Source organism: Chironomus tepperi, unplaced genomic scaffold, assembly GCF_022539635.2.
Source record: "Chironomus tepperi strain 1889 unplaced genomic scaffold, CSIRO-AGI_Ctep_v1 contig_9, whole genome shotgun sequence".
NCBI lineage: Eukaryota > Metazoa > Arthropoda > Insecta > Diptera > Chironomidae > Chironomus > Chironomus tepperi.
The window spans coordinates 1,294,061-1,313,144 of record NW_027226131.1 but is presented as its reverse complement, the minus strand read 5'-3'; the positions used below and the strand labels follow the sequence as shown (position 1 = coordinate 1,313,144).

Below are 19,084 nucleotides of genomic sequence, written 5' to 3'. Positions count from 1 at the left end.
TAGAAAAGTTTTTTAAACTTATTTTATGTCGTTTCATGATTCAGTCATTAGAGATGATTATTTTGGATATGAAAATTATATTTTATGAGATTTAGCAATTAATCAGTAGTAAAATAAGCAATTCCATTTATAAAGTTTGTAATTAGCTGTGAATATTTAAATGATTGATGGAAAATATTGAATATTATTTGAATGTCAGCATATTTTACTTAATCATCAAAGTTTTAGAAGAGAAGATGGAGTAGAGATATTAAAATACCATTGACCTGTTAAAAAAAATTCTAGAAACATAAATTTAAGAAGATTCCGTTTTGAAACACAATTTTCCCAAAATTTTTGTGCTCCATACAAATTTCAGGCTACAATTCTGATTGTATGATATGGATTACCAGGGAATCTATCAACTCTGACCTTAATTACTTACTGCCTTGGCTGAAGCGCACGGAGATCCACAGTCAGATGAACAGAACGTCTAAAGTCGACTCTATCCTTGGCCAGTTCGGAATGTTAAGGACTTTAGCGTAATCCAGGAATCATTTGGTCTTTTTCAAGATCTCTTACCACCCACAAAATCTGATATTGTGAGCCTAAATAATGGAGTATCATGTGTGCAACTCTGACCTAATGGTTCAAAAGTCGACATTGGTTTTTAAACCATCGCATTTTTATTAGTGACAAATTCGACAAGCCATCATATCCAACCCTTATTTACATTATTTGGCCATCGCCAAGATATAATTCATTTCAACGATTGACCAGAAAAGGGCAATATTGTTGCTAAGGCATTAATCGGTTATTCCATCCAAAATCCAATACTAGACCGGCGTAGCTCTGTCATGGAGTCAAATTTATACCGAATTCGATACCAAATCAGAGTCACACCAGTCTGAATCTGGATTTTTGATCAATTAACCGATTTGTGTTATACTGAATTAAGTCTGAGTATATTAAAAATTGTACGTAGGTTTATCGTCAAATGTCAAGTGAATCAAAGTCATTTCTTATGCTATATCACATAATATTCTTTCATTTGACCTCTGGATAACAGAATAATCAAGAAACCTTTACATCAAGTTTGTCATTGAAGAACTTTTCTTTCTTTTCAAAAAGTAGATCACTAAATATGTAAATAGAAACGCGAATGAATGCGCTAAATAAACTGTGACAACTATTCTCATTCAATGATTATCATAAGCTTCATTGGAAAATGTCTTTAAACTTTTGTTTAAAAGAGTGAAAAAAAGTAAATTTTCTTAATCTTAATCTAAAATTCAATTTGAATAAAATTTTATCTTTTGTAATGTGCTATGGCGTTTCCATTCGCGGATGAGCACTCTGTCTTTCTCTCGACATGCCAGAACAAAACTTGATTAAATGAATTTTTTGACATTCTATATAAAAGGAATTGGTGTCGCGATAAATTTTGCAGCTTTCGTGAAAAAGAAAATTTTATGCATCATCATAAAATATGTGTTAAAAAAAGATGGAAATGAAATTATGAGTGCATCTGCAGTTGGCTGTTGTAAAAAAAATTCATTCACACTTTACATAAAATATGTTCAGACTGGATTTGAATCTTTTTATGTTAAATACAAAAAATAAAGCTTTACGATTGGGGTTTGTTCATTGGTTTTGGAACAAATAGTCAAATTGTCAAACAGTAATTGCTTTAGACTCGATTACGGACACGGTCGCCTCCACCTTCTTTTCTTTTGGCTTGAAGCCTTGATAATAAATGTGTCCATTACAGAGCTTGAAAGTAGTCGTTCCAGAGTCTATTCCATTAAGGTTCCTTGAAATCCCAAATTCATTTTTAATTCTATCCCAGGATTGATTCCAGAATTGATACTCCAGTCAAAATTGTGACCACATCAAGCAATTACCCCCACATATAAAAGCAATCTTTTTCCGTACGTCGTACGGCAAATTTACTTAGAGTTTTATTTGGAGTTGTAATGTTAAAGGCATTTTTTTTCAACAGCTTAAAAGTAAGTAAAAAGTAAAGTATGATTTGTGTAGACTCAGTGACTTGATGTTTACGTCTCAAAACTTTGTCTTTCCTTCTTTTTGATGAAAATCAATCAAGTTTTGTTTGTAGATTTACATATTTTTGTTTTTAAGCATTGATTTTATGAATCAGCATTGATTGTTGTCGCAATTTGTCCCAAGTCACAACTTAATGACGCAGTTGATTTTAGAAGCTGATGTCAACCAATTGGAAAACCACCGAATTTGCCAATTGGTCATAGTTTTTATCATGTCATACTATGATTCCTATATTTCAATATATGCCGAATGAGAAGGTCTAGGTCAAAGAGTAAGTCCTGTCGAATCCTGAATTTTCAAACATTTATCAGGCATAAACTGTATCTGTGCAGTTAAGTAGTTTCATAACATACAATTTGCACCGAGTCTCAAAGCCTGACCATTTCCCGTACGACTCAATTTTACTGCCTTAGTCGCCTCTTCACTTATCAAATGTGCTTCTAAATTCATCCACAAAATGATTTTTCATACTTTCCTTCTTCTTCTTCCTAGCAACAATCAAAAATTTTCTTATTTTCCTATGCTATTAGCATTTTTACTTCCTCCTTTCTACTGTCGAATATTCCTTACAATAAATAAGTATACAAAACAGAAAATAAATCAAGCATGCGACGTCGAAAAAAGAAATCGATAAGAATTTGTTTATCACACAAGCTTTGCCTTAGGTCCTAAATTGTAAGAAAAGTTATAAACAGATTTAATTGTATAAAAGGAACCACATGAAGCATATCCATGATATTAAACATGAAAAGTTTAATCCTAATTTCTATTTAAGTTTCTTGCGAAGCACGAATTTTGAGGATTTTGTGGCCATGTTAAAATATACGATTTGATTCTATAAATATTTACATTTTTCATTGTGAACTGTAGATGTATAATAAGCATGGGATTTTATGACGCTTTAAGAGAGAAGCCACAATGAAGCTCAATTCCCGAGCGACATAAATGAAGCAAACGGAGCTGAAGATGCAAGCCGCCTTCATGTGACTGCCAAAAAGAGCATCCAGTCTTGAGGGTCCCTCAAAGGCTCCAGTCTTGAGGGTCCCTCAAAGGCTCCGTAGTGAAGAAGCCTTAAAGGGCTCCGATGGTGAAGAAGCCTTAAAGGGCCTCCATGATGAAGAAGCCTTAAGGGCTCCATGATGAAGCAGCCTTAAAGGGCTCCGATGGTGAAGAAGCCTTAAAGAGCTCCGATGGTGAAGAAGCCTTAAAGGGCTCCATGGTGAAGCCTCCATAATTTGTGTCGCTCGGGATTAATAAAATTGAATCCACATCAGCATCAAAATTTACATAAATTTAAAATTAACATGTTTTTTTAATTCATGCTGGAACCGGAGGAGTAAATTAATGATTCTGCGGATATTTTTTCACATTATCATAAATTTAAAATAGTTTATATACAAATAGCATGGATATTTATGTCATTAACAAAAGTTCTGTGCTCGTAATTAACATTGAAAATAAATAGCAATTAAATTGACAAAATTAATTTAAAAAAATATAAAAATCTGAAAGCAATTCTTGCTAATTGGACTGCTTCATTATCGATGGCGATTTAGATGTTTTAATTAAATTTCAATTTTCAGATTACAAATTAAGTTAATTCCAACATTTAAATAGCAGACATTCAATCTGCTGTATACCAGATGAATGTTTCAATTGCAAATGCGGAATGAGAAAAAATATTTAAATTATTTTTCAATTCAATGAATCTAAAATATTGGTTTGCATAAACTTCCCGTAAGCAATTGTTGCTATTAATAATTCGACCGAGTGGAAATTGATTGATTTGATACTTTGAGAAGAATTTTCATTTGTCGTTTTCAATGTTTGATGAGGATAATTTAAAATGATTGCTTCAACTTCCGCGTAGTTGAGTTTGTTGATTAAAAAGCTTATTTAAGGGCATTAAAAGATCATTTTAGTACAGAAAGTTGTCATTTTAATGCTCCAAAAAGTTCATTTTAGTACTCCAAAAAGCTCATTTTAATGCTCCAAAAAGTTCATTTTAGTACACAGCAAGGACATTTTAATACTCCAAAAAAACTCATTTTAGTGCACAGCAAGGTCTAAAAAGCTCATTTTAATGCTCCAAAAAGTTCATTTTAGTACACAGCAAGGACATTTTAATACTCCAAAAAACTCATTTTAGTGCACAGCAAGGTCATTTTAGTACTCAAAAGCTCATTTTAATGCTCCAAAAAGTTCATTTTAGTACACAGCAAGGACATTTTAGTACTCCAAAAAGCTCAGTTTAGTACACAGCAAGGTCATTTTAGTACTTCAAAAAACTCATTTTAGAACTCAAAAAGCTCATTATTTGCACTTTCAAAATCCTAAATTCTTCCAAAGACTCAACAATATCCAAAATCACATCCCAGTAGTTCAATTTCATGCATTATAAATGAACCTTGAAATGAAGCCTATTTTCAATCCATATCAGATAATTCATCCTGTTCTCTAAGCCTCTTCTTCTTCACATTCAAAATTTTTTCAACGACGCAAAAGAAAGAAAATTCAATCAATTTTGATTGTTTCGATCGTCAATCTCAAATGTCTCAATCGTATCCATTTACACTTTGATGTTTGACAATTTCATTTTGAGATGTTCCTGTCAACTGCACATCATAATTTTTGTTGTATTGCTCTAGATAAGTTGTTGAGTTGACAATGGGCTGTCTTCAACAATCGGCAGACAATGGCAACCGGCCGCTGTCGATGGCAGTTGTCAATAGCCGATAGAAGGTGTTACCAGCCACCGATGGTAGATAATGTTTGACGGGCTTTCGCTGATTTTCGTTGGTCAATTGCTATCTTTGGACAAGGAATTTGGGAATTAAATGCTCACTTTAGTACCGAAGCTTTTAAGGTTCCGCAAAACTTCTTTTACCAACACCAAATGGAAGTGGCCTAAATTTAGCAGCCATATGGACGGATGGATCCATATGAACGGATGGATCCATATGAACGGATGGATCCATATGAACGGATGGATCCATATGAACGGATGGATCCATATGAACGGATGGATCCATATGAACGGATGGATCCATATGAACGGATGGATCCATATGAACGGATGGATCCATATTATGGAGCCTTCTTCATTTGTGTCGCTCGAGTACAGAATGTTTGAGAAAATTCCATTAATTATTCTTAAAGGCAAATTGGAAAAGCTTCATATTTTATGCCTGCATCATCATTTCATTCTGTCCGGCATTAAAACCGAAATTAAAATACTGAGAATTTGTACGAAATGTAATTACGTATTAGATCAAATAGGATCAAATATCTAGTTTGCGCAATTAATGTAATGAGGTGCTATTTGGATTTCATTCCGCGAGATATCTACGTGAAATGTTCATCCTTTTAATTAATGAATCGAGATTTTGTCGTACTCGAAAAATTTCCAATGAACCGATGAACTAAATCCCCAAAAATTTACATTTTCAAATTAAATTCGTCGCTCGTACTTGAAGCTAAAAATTTACGGATCATTAATGCTCATTTTTTTAAATTCAATGACATGTTTTAATGCATGCTTCTGATAGATTTTACCGTACTTTATAACACAAAATTAACAATTGCATTCTATGTCAAGATGAAGTCATGACTAGCATAAAGTTTTACTGCACAAATATATTAATTTGAAGTATTTTTGCCGCAATGTATTTCCACTTTTTTTATTTAAGCACTTAACCTCGTACATCCAAAAAATGTCAAATCAAAGTTTTGAAAACTCGAATGGCTGGATATACGAAAATATTCAACATATGTATGCAATTGGAATAATAATGAACTTTTTGAAGCGCAATTTTCATCTTAATTGGAATAGTTTTGTCATTAGTGAGCAGGTCAAGTATCTTTATTATTTTTGGGAAATGCTTGTTTTGTCAGCAGTCAGAAGAAAATGTCTTGTGGTAGAGAATGAACTGAATTGTGCTGAAAATCCTAAATATTCATTTGAAATTGAATTAAAAATGTTGACTTTAAAAAGAGCTCTAATTAGTAAGCTTTTCTAAGTCCACAATGCTAATGTTTTGGAAGTTTAATTAAATCATCATTTGAAAATAGGTTTGAATTGCTTTGTCACAGAACTGTAAACAAAGAGGGGATTCAAACTACATCATTTGAACAAAACAAATTTAATTTGAACAAAGAGCTCATGGGATTACTGTGTGAGCAACGATGCAAAAAGTGCTTGGAATTAGAGAGTAGCAAAAGTTATCAACGGACAGATCCAGCTTCCGACGAACTCTAAATGTGGCATTGGGTCTTCGTGCGTCTTTGCCAAGGAAGTAAGTAAATAATTTGAATATCAAATGTCCGTTATGTTGGAACTTTTAATTTTGTGGAGGACTCGAAAGTCAATTGTAATACATTACTTACTTACATACTTTGCTGGTCGTACTAGTCAGCTGTGATCCTTGACGTCTCTCACATGAGCGAAACAAATTAAGAAGCCTCGGTGTTTTTCAGACTCTGTTAAACCTCTTTGTTTCTAAAAAAGAGGAGTTGAGTGAAGGCTTAAACGTTCTATTGTGGACCCTTTTTCATTTGCGTCGCTCGGGTCAATCTGTGTCTAAAACTAGATCATCAACTTGCTGATCTTTGCCACTTACCAAAACCAAATGCTGCACTGTCTCTATCAACAGCCTCTTTCCGAAATTTCTTTGGACGCCCTCGTGCTCTTTTAACATTTACAAAATCAGACCTTAAGACTTTATTAATATGAGCTTCACTAAGTCTTCTAACAATATGTCCTGCTTAAAAATACGTAAGTCTAGTTCTAACGTATTACTGTCCACTAGTGAGATAATTGTGAAGATGCGTCGCCCAGGATCATGACGTCGCAAGTGCCTTGACGAAATCGTCGTCATTGTCATGATGCGTCGCTAAGGAACAACTTTCAAATATTCCTAATCATTCAAACAAAATTCAAAAAAATTATAGATAGTCATGTTATAAAATCCACTTATGTAGGAGCTACAATAACACCTAACAATATAACATGTAAACAGAGATTTATTGTTCTCAAAAGTGAACAAATTGAAGGAAAAAATCCATAATAAGCTTTTCGAAAGTTTTTATGCTTGCAAACCTGAATTTTTCATGCACACACTTTTTACTTTAGATCCATAAATTTTGCATGACTTTAAGAAATACGATGTAAAATTATGTAAATTTGAAGACATACTTGAGATATTTTAAAGATTTCAATTTGTGAAATATAATTATGTCATGAAAGTTCTTATTCCTTCCGTATTCTCAAACTGTTGTCACATAATTGAATTAAGATGAAGGAAAAAGGATGGGTAAAAATCGATATTTTTCTTGTGAATCTCACAAATTGAGTCTTTAAATGATTTTAAACTCTTCTATAGTAATACTCAAGAAGGAAGTAATGTTGAGTTTACGAGAAAAAGTATTTTGTGTCGTAATTTAGACACTTGTGTACATCCCGTACATGTCATGTTTGGATGAAGAAGGAAAAATAAGCGAATTATTTTATTTCTTGAAATTTTCTTATCCTTATTGTTACATGCAGTAATAAGGACTGTATTTTGTAATTTAGTAAGTTGTCAAATGACTTGACTTGAAAAGCAGTCAGAGCAACCTTTCTTAACATCCAAAAAGAGACTCCTTTTAGGTTCCGTAGTAGTATTGCTGTAATATGAATGTGTAATCTTAGCCTGTTAGGGTTTGAGCCTTTTTGAAGATTTATCGTCAATACAATCACTTATCGACAAACAATGACTTCCATAAACGATCACCACTTATTGCAACGCTGCCATCTCGGCCACGAGGTAACAATATGCTAAGAACCAAGTTATTAGTAGTTTTTGTTAACATTCTTCCACGTGGTTCTAGTATGCAGTCAATTTGTCCTCGTTGCACTAACAATTAAGCATGTGTCAATCGGGATAGTTGGAAATATAGATCTTATTCTTCATGCAGAATAGAAAACTTGTGGAATATCTTGTGGAATAAACTTGTGGTGTCAAAAGTCGACTCGATTCCATACAAAAATTCTAGATACCTCGTTCAAATCGTACAAAAGTTGGAAAATTGCGTTTTTATGCCGACGAAATCGAAGCTCGAAGTCATATGTCTAGTATTTCGACTGTATATCGAATACGCTCTTGAGTAAGCTTGAGTATACTAATGAGACTGCAAGCTCTGCACAATAGTGTTCAAACAAAATAGTCATTTTATTGAGAAATATAGAGCATTAAACACTAAATTCATTACTTCCAAACAATTCAATTCCATTCTAATTTCAATTCAATTTTGTCTTGAATTCTCTATTGGAAATACAATAATTTGGGTAATTTAGAAAGGTTCTTTGTCTGATGTCAAAATTCATATAAAAATCGATAAAAGTGGTCAAATGAGCTTCGTTTGGAACTTCTTTGACTTCATTCATGCTCAATAAAATTCATGAACGTATAACTTTTGGGTTCATATAATTGTGGCTTTAAGTAATCTTTAATATCATTGTGATTTTTTTACTGTTTTCATTTTTCTCTTCACATTCATATCCATTTCCATTTTGTGCTACATGCCCAGAAATTCTTACACCAAACACAAATTCCTATCTTTTGCTTCAGAGCATTTTTCGTTAACATTTTTGCTTAATTAATTTTTTGAGGAGAAATTTACTTAATGAAAAATTAGAAACTTGGAAGGAACTAAGCATGAAAATAAGAATTTTGTGGACAGACGAAGAATTTTGTGTCAGGCAATAAAAGAGAAACTTCGAATTACTCATTTTAAGTTCTTAATCTGCTGTATTTAAGAGCTTCACAGGAGCTGCTTTGAGATTGTTTATCTTTAAATTGAGATGTTTGTGCTGCATCAATAAATCTACTGATTGCTTCTCATCACATAAAATTTGATATGAAAATGAAGAACCGACATAAAACATTTCTAATTGCTCTTCTTCTAATTGAATTGCAGCTTTCAATTCCATCAATTTGAACGAGAAGTCTTGTCTCAAAAAAATGTTTATTGCTGACTGTACTTGCTGTATGAAAACAGAACAGAACTGAATATTGATTTTTCATGTTGCTTGCCATGTCATCATGTACCTTAAACTGCAATGAGAAGCTCACTGCTAATGAGATAATGAAAATTTATTGTGAATGCATCTTGAACCTTATTGCATGCTATGTGCATGTTGGAAATGGAGGCAAAAAAAGCTTTAATTTAACAAAGAATTCTAAATGATTATGATAGTGATGCTGCATCAAAGTCTCATTTAGCTGTGCATATGCGCATCCTGAAATTGAATATTTTTAAGCTTTAATTTCATCATTACAGAATCTCGTGCTATAACATAAAAGTTAATGGTCCATGATCATGTTCGGTGGAATTCTTAGTGATGTAATCGCAATCGACAAATTCTCATCAGGACGTTGCGTAATCGATTAGTAATTGAAGTGTAAGGCAATGTTGATGTGCCATTCATTCGAAAAAATCCAATTTCACCGATAAAGACAAGAAAGGCGAGAGTATAGCCAATTATAGCAAGATAAAATGCACCCTGCAACATTCGTAAACTGAGTGCTGTCAATTCCTTCTCACTTGCTATTTTATTTTTGAGATGTTCATCTCCACTGATGGAATTAGAATTCGTTTCTTCTTCTTCTGCATCACTCTTGTCTTCATCTTCCTTGCTGTTCTGAACATTCTTATCATTTTTGATCTGTAATACCTGCATGGATTGAAACATCCTCTCATATTCATCACTAGTGATTTTATCCAAAATTCCACCTTCAAAAAGTTTCATTAAACTTGAAATAAAATGAGAAATTAAAGGAAGATAAAGACATGGAAACAAAGTTCTTACTTCTCATTCAAGCTGTCAAGGAATAAACATCCCTTCTGAAGTGAAATAGCTGAATATCGCGTAAAAAGCTTCTCAGAAAGTTGAAAATTTCTCACACCATATCGTTTCATGTTAAAGAACAGCGTTTGACGTCCAGCAAAGACGACAGTTTTATCATCCATCAATAAAGTTCGAACTCCTTGTTCCACAGAGTCCAACAAATGTGAATTCTTGACTGTATGAGCAGTCATACGACGATAAAGTCTTTGCATTATGCCAGTTCCGTTCATTAGTACATGATGTGATGCTGAATCTCGTTCGACAAGTAGCTTATATCCATCACTATTGCTTCTATTCAGGACATATTCAAGACGATATAGACTATTGATTGGTAATTCTTTTGAAGGACGAGCTAATTGTGATGTGAGTTGTGCTGAATATAAATCACTTAATACATAAGTTGCTGATAACCATAGAATTATGGAAAATAGTCGTACTGAGTGATTATTGATGTATGGAAAGTTTGTTGCTGCTTAAAAACAGGAAAGAAGCAAAATTCAATTTCATTTATTCATAAATTTACTTCCAATACGAACATTGCCTTAAGAAGATTTGACATGTAAACCAAACACAGCGTGCAAGTAGACCTTCCGAATTGACTTGCCTATCATCATCAATAGGATCAGCAGCAGCAATAGTTGTCCTCATGACATGCTTTCTTGTTGGATGTTTTGTAATCTCTTTAATGTAAATCATGTTGTAAAATAATTTTGCAGGATGTTCCAACAATTTCCCTTTCCTTCTCTTGTTCCTTATCCATTCGGGTATGATAATCATAAAATAGAGGATGGGCCCAGTGATGATGATTGTAAAAATCAATGCAGGCCATACTTCCATTTGAAATGGATAGACAAGAGCAAATGCTTCACTTAAACGACGTGGAGCATGAGTGAGAAATGCCCCGGAGTCAGGAAGTGTAAAGAAGGAAAATTCAACTTCCTGCATTCGTTCGTAAGTGACAACGATATCACCAAACACAAAATCTGCTTCCTATACATAAATGAAAAAGGAAATGGAAATACACAAGTGAAATTCTTGACTGTTCAAGTCGTGGACAATAAGAAGCATGTCTTACTCGTCTTTGAAGCATTTGTAATCCCAATGCACCAGCCATCGTCACGTTTTCATTCGGTTCCATCATTTTCACGTCAATATACTCAAATTTGAAATTCATTTTGTCAGCAAGTAACTTTAAGAGCACATCATCCCTTCCACTTACAATCAGTTGTTTCTTCTTTGTCTTTCTATCCTGCACATTGTACTTTTTGTCTGTTTTCGTCTCATTCACAAACTTTTCCTCACTCATCATCATTTCATCATCAATAATGTTATTATTGTCATTGTCATTTGCGATAGTTACAGGCGCTGATGATAAATTGGCATCGTCATCTTCACGTTGTTGCATATAATTTATGAAGATCCACGGAGGACTCTGTGAATTTAATATTGGAAATAACAATCAATGCAGGATGAAAATAATGCAAGCTTACATGAGTTATAGGAACAACAAAATGACGAGAATTGAAGCTTTTAAAGACATGCTTGATGTCAGGCAAAAGTGGTTCTGTGTTGAGGCCAAGGTTATTTCCATCAAACCAATTGACTAGCTTTAATTTGCCATCATTTGATGATGTTGCTTGATTGTAATAAATGCGATATGTGAAATTCCTAGGATTTGTTATAAATGCAGCACGAAGTGGATCGCGAAGGTTCCATTGCTTATAACATGCAGGCAAATGCTTTGCATTCCAATAGAATATGTAGAGACTTAGTCGATGAGCGAGATTTCTTTCATGGATCTGTTTAGGAATAAGAAATAAGATTTGTATTTTCAGAATTTGATTCCATCCCTTGAGATGACAATTGAGGGATTTGAGCATGATTTTTGATACAGATTGATGAGAATGACTTAAAATTTGGAACGAATCTTGTGAATCAACAACAAATTAACATTAAGGAACAAGCCAAAAAGATGCAAATTTCACCTTTTGAATAAGAGAACCAGGATTGTGAAAAATCAGTGCTGTAACTTCGACCGAGCCCTTCAGATTCTCCTCGACAAATCGAAAGAACCTCTCAGTGTCATTAAATATGCACGTTTGAAGCTGAAGACGATGAATTTCCATAATAAGCTCATTGAATGCGCTCGATTTACGATTTTCAGAATTTAATATCGTAATGGTCTGTGATGCCTGTAGTCCTTGAGATATTTCAGAAAATGCTATTGCTAATTCCGACAGATTTTGATTTGAAGCAATTTGAACATCAGCAGATACTGAGCAGCACAATAAGCAAACAGTAAAAAACCTCAAAACTTCCATTTTCATTCAACTATTTCACAGTTTGAAATCGAGAATAGAACTTGTTGAAAAAGTTGAAACTTTTAAGGCTTTATATACCCAATTGTTCATGTTGCTTTCAAATGTAATTCCGAATCTAAATTATGATAGATGAGTGACTGACTTGAACTGTATAAATCATAAATTGACTTGGTTAAGTACTAGAAATAATTTAAAGCATTTTATATGTCAATTATCAATATTCCATACACGAGACGAAGGCTTCCCACGCAGATTTTTGAACTTTTTCCTGCATCGCTATTTCCGTACCCAAAAAATAAAAACCTTTAATATGGAAAGAAAAAGTTGTGCTTTAAAATGATGATAATTTAAAGGCAATTTTCAATAAAGTCGGAAAGAAATTTGAAATGTGTGAAGACAGCAAGGAAGGAGTAGAGAAGGAAGATGGCAAGCGACTGAGCTTAGTATTATTAATAAATAATGATCGTAAAATTTTACGATATTACTTTATGTGTTGGTTATGTAGCTTTTATACTTTTGAGGCATCCAGAACGAAAATTGCATACAAAAAAAATTGGATTCGCTGTGATTTCACGTGAGGGTTCATGAAAATAATAACGATCGAGACATATGCTTAAATAAAATATTTCATAACCCAGAAAATGTTTTTTATTAAAATTTTTATTCCATTCAAATTTCAATGCCAACATTCAGGGATGTAAGTAGGAATTTATTGGGGAATTACTTAAAGTTAAAGTTGGAAAACATTACATTAGAGCTGACTAGTTAGCTATATATAATTTTGGAGTAATTACTTGGTTTTGGTCAAGTCAACCGTTCAAATGATCAACTTACTTGCTAACTTCGCTAGCCATACAGATCAAATATGAACTTGTGATCCATGGTCCGCTTAGTTTGCGTCCGAAGCTGACAACCGCTTGCCAATCAAAGATGCCAAAAGCATTCCTATCTCCCCTGTCTCATAGTATCTTTCCATGAGTTCTTGAGACGTCCTGGTGATCGTTGGCCTTCTTTAAAATCAGACTGAAAGACTTTATTAATTAGAGCTTCAACAGGTAACGTTCTGTAGGGCATAGTGTTAATCGAGGATCTAAATTTTGGTCTGCACTCTGTAAAACTCACCAAATCATCTTGGATTTACATAAAAAGATATAGACTATTTAGAGATATATATAGATAAGACTATTTAACTATTGCAACAACTCTGCGATCATGGATTCAAGACATGACAGGAGAATTCGAATCATATGTAATGGAAACGGTGCTAACGGGCTTTCTTGGTAGAATACAGACAGAAATGTCATTAAAATATTGATTCTGATCCCAAATTATTATTGCCGAAGAAGTACCTAATTTTACTTCTACTAGATCTTGTATTTAAAGCCGGAAAGAGAATTGGATCTAACTGAATCTGCTCCGGAAGAGACGATAAATCTCAAAATTTCAGATAAGATCTAAAAGAGGTTTACCCCCTTATCAGTTGTTGTTGTAAATATACATAACATAACAAAAGTTAAATTCTGTGCCAAGATGCTTTGTTACACATAACATCAATCTCCATTCATCTTGTGTTTTTTTCTATTATTTACACACATGAAAATTCATCTTCTTTTAATTTTTAAATCATTAATAATTTATAGACATATAGGACCTTTCATGTCTACATTCATACTTTTATGTGTCAATGAATAATTTTTACTTCATTTAATATTTATTATCCATCCTAAGAGATTTTGACTTTTTTTACGTGCCTTAATGTTTAAATTCTTACTCACGTGGAAATACTGAATGAAAAATGTTTTTTCCACTGGAAAATTGTTCCATTTTCCATTCAGTTCCAATTTTCCATATTCAACAATAATGTTGCACATTCAGTCAGTATTGCGTGAATATTCATAAGGTGAACATCATTCACATTTATCCACATTTATTACAAGTCGGAGAATGAACTTGTAAATTATTTCAGTTCCTCATTTTTTCCGCACACTGACTAGTGAAAATTTATTGACAGATAAAGATTTGTTGTACAAAAAAAAATGGAACGAGATATGCGATTTTTTATATCCAATATCGAGCAATAAATTTTAACATTTAAATAAACGTTTTGTATTGAACATGTATAAATGAAAGCATGATGGTTAATGGCATGGGATTCAAGTAAACATTTTGATTTATTTATTTGATTTTTCTGATACTTATACATTTGGGACAGTTGAACCTGAAAATAGACTTTGTTTATTGAATGAAATTGAAAGATTGAAAGAACTTATGTTCGAGCTTCGCTCGAATAGAGTTTTCATACGTGTTGGAGCTTCGCTCAACTAAGTCTGATTGTTATCAGGTCATGGGTCACAATAGTGTCGGACTCCACTTCGCTCCGCTTCGTTCGCCCGAATTTGATTATCTTTTTTTTAAATATAAAATTAAATTAAATATCTCAAGGCATGAGAATCTTGTGATTATTTCTACGAAGTCTTAGATAAATCTTACTATTTGATGACGGAAAGGATTGAAGTTCTTAGAAATGTGTTTTCAATTTTCTTGATTTGAGTGCTTTTTGAATAAATAAAAGAGATTGAAGCTATTAAGGGGTTTTAAGCCTATGCTCTAACATGCTATGTTGGAATTTGATATCTTAGGAACTTGATTATTAGTTTACCCTTCAGATTAAAGTATATTACAGAATAAGGGCTCTTGAGATTTGTCGAGACTAAGATTTTGAAGAATTTCCTTGTAGACTCAGTTTCGGAACCGGGTTCAGTCTCGATCTCGATTTCGATCTCGGTCTCAGTCTCAGAATATGTCTCTTACCTGTTTTTGGATTCAGTCTAAGAACTGGTTTCGTACTCGGCCTTAGACCCGATATTATAATATAGTCTCTGACCTGATCTTGAACTCGGTCTCGGACCAAATTTCAATCTTGAAATTTTGTCGAAACCGAGAATTCGAGAACCTATTACAGAAGTGATGTTTTCGGCCAGAACACCTGAACCAGTTCATTATCAATTATCATTATTATCATATTCAGAGTTTTAGTTTCTAGTTTCTATTTGTTAAATCAAATTTAAGTTGAATGGCATCTAAATAAGTTTCTATATTCTTCTCGAATGGCGCAATGAGAGGAATCATATTTCTCGACATAAAAATGGATCGAAATCAGTCGTCATGGTATCGTCAGATCAACTCCGTGTCTTACCGTCAATACATCGACGTAACGTTTCATCGTAATACATCACCGAACACACTGTCCTGTGCTAATCGGGTTAGACATTTCTAGTTCAGTTGTCGAATCGATCAAGATAACCAACAAAAGACGGCAATCAATCGTTTGTACATACATTTATAGATGCCGGCATTCAAAGATGAAAATCAATTATTTAAATCTGTTTATTGTTTATTCTGCAATAAATCACTCAAAGTCTATTCTATGTGTACCAAAATATATTGTGCTAAATAAATAATCCGGAGAATTAATCAAAGATTTATCGATTGTGTAAGGTTCAAAGTCATAACCTTGAACTTCTATGCAGAAGCTAACTGGCTTGATTACCTTTATGTTATTTTTGCATGCTTCCATTCGTCATCAAATCGTTTCTAGGGCTGTATAATGCTCTGATATCATATTACATCATCCGTACGACGAACGTATTCAACCTTAAGATTTAATTTCAAACACTTGAATTTTCAGGTTAATAAACTTTGATGAGCTATAGACAGTAAAATGTCAAATTAATGTTCAAGATTATTTCCACGAAAAAATTTCAATCAATTTTGGATGATAAATTTTGACGAGTCAATTAACTCAAAAATTTTCGGAATTTCCACGAAAAAAGTCTTTAATGCCAACAATTTGAATTAGTCGACACGTAAAAGATAAGCATTTCCAACACTCGATAATTTTTTATGTCATTTTCAGTTCATCACCTCGAGAAAAAATTATCGAAAAATTCTCCAAAATTACAATGTTTAAACTTTTGCGGATATACTTTTCATCACTTTGCAAGATATTCACGTGACAATCATTTTTGTCAAGGCTTCTTCAAACAATCATTAGCATTCAAGACGGAAGCTTGAAAGATGTAAAAGGAATTTTTGATGTGTACACCTCCGTGAAATAACATACAGCAGTTATCAAATACAAAAGATTCAAACGTACATGCACAAACATTGTTATTTTAAGAATAATGATAAGAGAAGAAAGCAAAGGAAGCGAATATTTTACATAATGCACAGTGCTTTTTTGTTTTTCTAGGAAATGCGCTCTCAATTTATTTCTGGAATTGAGTCTGTGAAAGACTAAATCTGTAAATATTTTTGCTTCTTTTGCTTAGGGAGAGGGAAGGAAGCTGATGGATAGCCAGAGAGTCTCTTCTTCGAAAAAAGCTGAAAAGAGTCCGCATAAGCTTATTTAAGATCAATTTGAAAGGTCATACTAGGAAGGTTCGTTTCCTTTACATGGCTTTTTATATTCGCTTTTAATCATTAGCTATTCAGATCATTGATATCCACAGCTGCACTAAAGCGTTTCATTGTAATCAGAACCATTTCTTTGTTGACATTACTGTATGTTAGGTTCCAAAGAAGGCTGTGAGCCCCATTTTCACTACATGAGTCGGAAAAATGCCTGTCAATATCTTCTGCCGAGTTTCAAACCCATGTTGGTAGGGTTGGTATCGCAACAATTAGGTACCAAAGTACTAAGCCACCGAGTCATTTCAAACCACAAATCACTTTTAATATCACTAACTTACTTTGTTGGCAACACAGATCAGCTATAATTCATGACCTCTCTAAGTTGACGTCTAAAATTGCTAAACCTCTATCGCTAGCTGCTTATTTCCAGTTGGTAATATCAAGTGCTACACTGTCTCTATCAACAGCTCAATTTCAATGTCATAGGATGTTCAACAATTCAAATAGACTTGCCAAAAATCTTGCAGTCACTCAACCTCCCAAGGAGTTATTTCAGAGAAACAACATGTTGATGATGATTCTGTTGCCATAGTTTTAGGATATACACACAAATTCGTAGAAGTATGAAATTAAAGGAAATATTTTTGAAGATGAAAATTCTTTTTTTGGAATTTTGTGTACGGTTACCTCATTTCAAGATGAACGCTTCAATGGAAACAACATCAACAGAAATTCTTTAATTCCTAAATCTGTCAGATAAATGCTTTTTCACCAGAAAAAAACGAAAGAATTTTTTTTGTCATCAACAACCGTGAAATTCAAGCCACAAAAACCTTCTGATACAGTAATGATACCATGTTGCTGAGATTTATATGTTTCGATATGGAAGTGTTTATCTCCGCAATGCTACTTTTTCCCCATTTCTAAAAAAAGGCACAAAGTTAATAAACAAGAAGTGAAATTCCCTGAAAAAGTAATTTAAGCAGCCGTAATTAGGATGGTTAAATTTTTTTACTACTATCCTACCTTCCCTACAGCTACTCAGGAACAAATTCATTGTTATACCTTTTACAGACGAAAAATGCTTTTAATTTCTTTCATTTTTATGTCCTTCCTGCTTTTTAAAGCATGACATCACATTTACATTCCAATTCGCGTACATTCCTTTGCATGAGTCTTCCACCTTGACATTAATAAATGGTGTATTAAAGGGATCATAAATCGCTTTTTTAAATTAATTACATTGTTTTTTGGGGTGCTTTTTAAGGCATCCAACACAAAAAAAAAGTTTCATTTTTATTTAATTATAGCCAATGAAATAAAAAGTCTTGCGGCTTTTGTGAAAACACTTTTTTTTGTGGGTCTTTTGTTAAGGTAAATTAATGGATAATTACCACGTGTAGTTAGCTAATGGAAGCAATGATTTATTTTCATGAATATAAAAGTCAATTTTTGTTATTCTTAATGAACTTTTGGGGCTATTTGCTAATTATGGTATGCAAAATATTGAGGATTTGACACAACCAAGTGTAATTATCAATCCCACACTTCCCCTTGACTTCCTCAAGAGCGTTATCCTAACTTACAAGGAAATGCTCATTGAGCATCTTATGGTATTAATGAACATGCTCACCAGGTACCGTAGAATGCTCATTGAGCATGTTCTTATATGTTAGAGTTATGTAATTAGCAAACGGTTTCTTTGGAGCAGCCGAAGGCTAAAAAATCGACATCTTCAATCTCTGAAATTTTGTTCAAAAATTCAAACATATTTTCAATACGAAGCATAACAAAACAGACACTCTTCCCCAAACTTGACGTTACATAATAAGCAGAACTCGAAGTCGTCTCTTATTTTGTATGAGAAAGTCGACTCAACTACATTAAAAATTCAAGTCGACCTTGAACTCTGGTAATAAGTAAACGATTAGGGTCCCGATGACGAGATCGAGACTGAGACATCCCGGGTAATCTCGGTCTCTGTTTCAGTCTCGGTCGCGGTCGCGGTCTCGGTCTCGGTCCGGTCTCTAAAACTTGTCAAGTAGTCTCAGTCTCGATATTTAGAATTTATCAATAACGAGACTTTGGGAAACCTTAGATAACATCCCCAAACACGTTTACGATATCATCAATACTCGTTCACAACAGATTTACTAAAAAAAGGAATACCCAAATTTCTTCTCTCAATGCCAAATAATTTAAGTTTAGTGACACAAACAGCTGCAGATCCCATATTTTAAATTCTTGGACCAATTTTTTGTTGCTATGCAAATTTTACAGTGTAAATTGAAGCTCCGTAGAGTCGTTGAGTGTTTGTGAAAGAAATGTAAAATTTATAAAATGAAATTGTACAAAAATGTGCACAAAAAAAAAGACAAAAGAATCTCGATTGCCAAGGAAAAGTCAAATAAAATTG

At 33.4% G+C, this 19,084-nt stretch overlaps 1 protein-coding gene across 1 annotated transcript; it reads right to left on the bottom strand.

The window, feature by feature from the left end:
* Nucleotides 1-9,421: 9,421 nt before the first annotated feature.
* LOC139085843 (ionotropic receptor 40a-like) lies at nt 9,422-12,255 on the bottom strand. Its single transcript, XM_070634019.1, has 6 exons — nt 11,920-12,255; nt 11,425-11,733; nt 11,010-11,366; nt 10,471-10,924; nt 9,896-10,403; nt 9,422-9,839 (listed from the first exon to the last, which is right to left on the bottom strand). The coding sequence occupies exons 1-6, from the start codon at nt 12,253-12,255 to the stop codon at nt 9,422-9,424; spliced, it is 2,382 nt and encodes a 793-aa protein (XP_070490120.1).
* Nucleotides 12,256-19,084: the final 6,829 nt, after the last annotated feature.

What these genes read in the sequence shown, in the direction of transcription:
- LOC139085843 (XM_070634019.1), bottom strand. Translation starts at nt 12,255, where the DNA reads ATGGAAGTTTTGAGGTTTTTTACTGTTTGCTTATTGTGCTGCTCAGTA. An exon ending in TACAAATGCTTCAAAGACGA is followed by an intron (nt 10,925 to 11,009) that starts GTAAGACATGCT and finishes ATTTATGTATAG; the next exon opens with GAAGCAGATTTTGTGTTTGG. An exon ending in CTTGACAGCTTGAATGAGAA is followed by an intron (nt 9,840 to 9,895) that starts GTAAGAACTTTG and finishes TTTTATTTCAAG; the next exon opens with TTTAATGAAACTTTTTGAAG.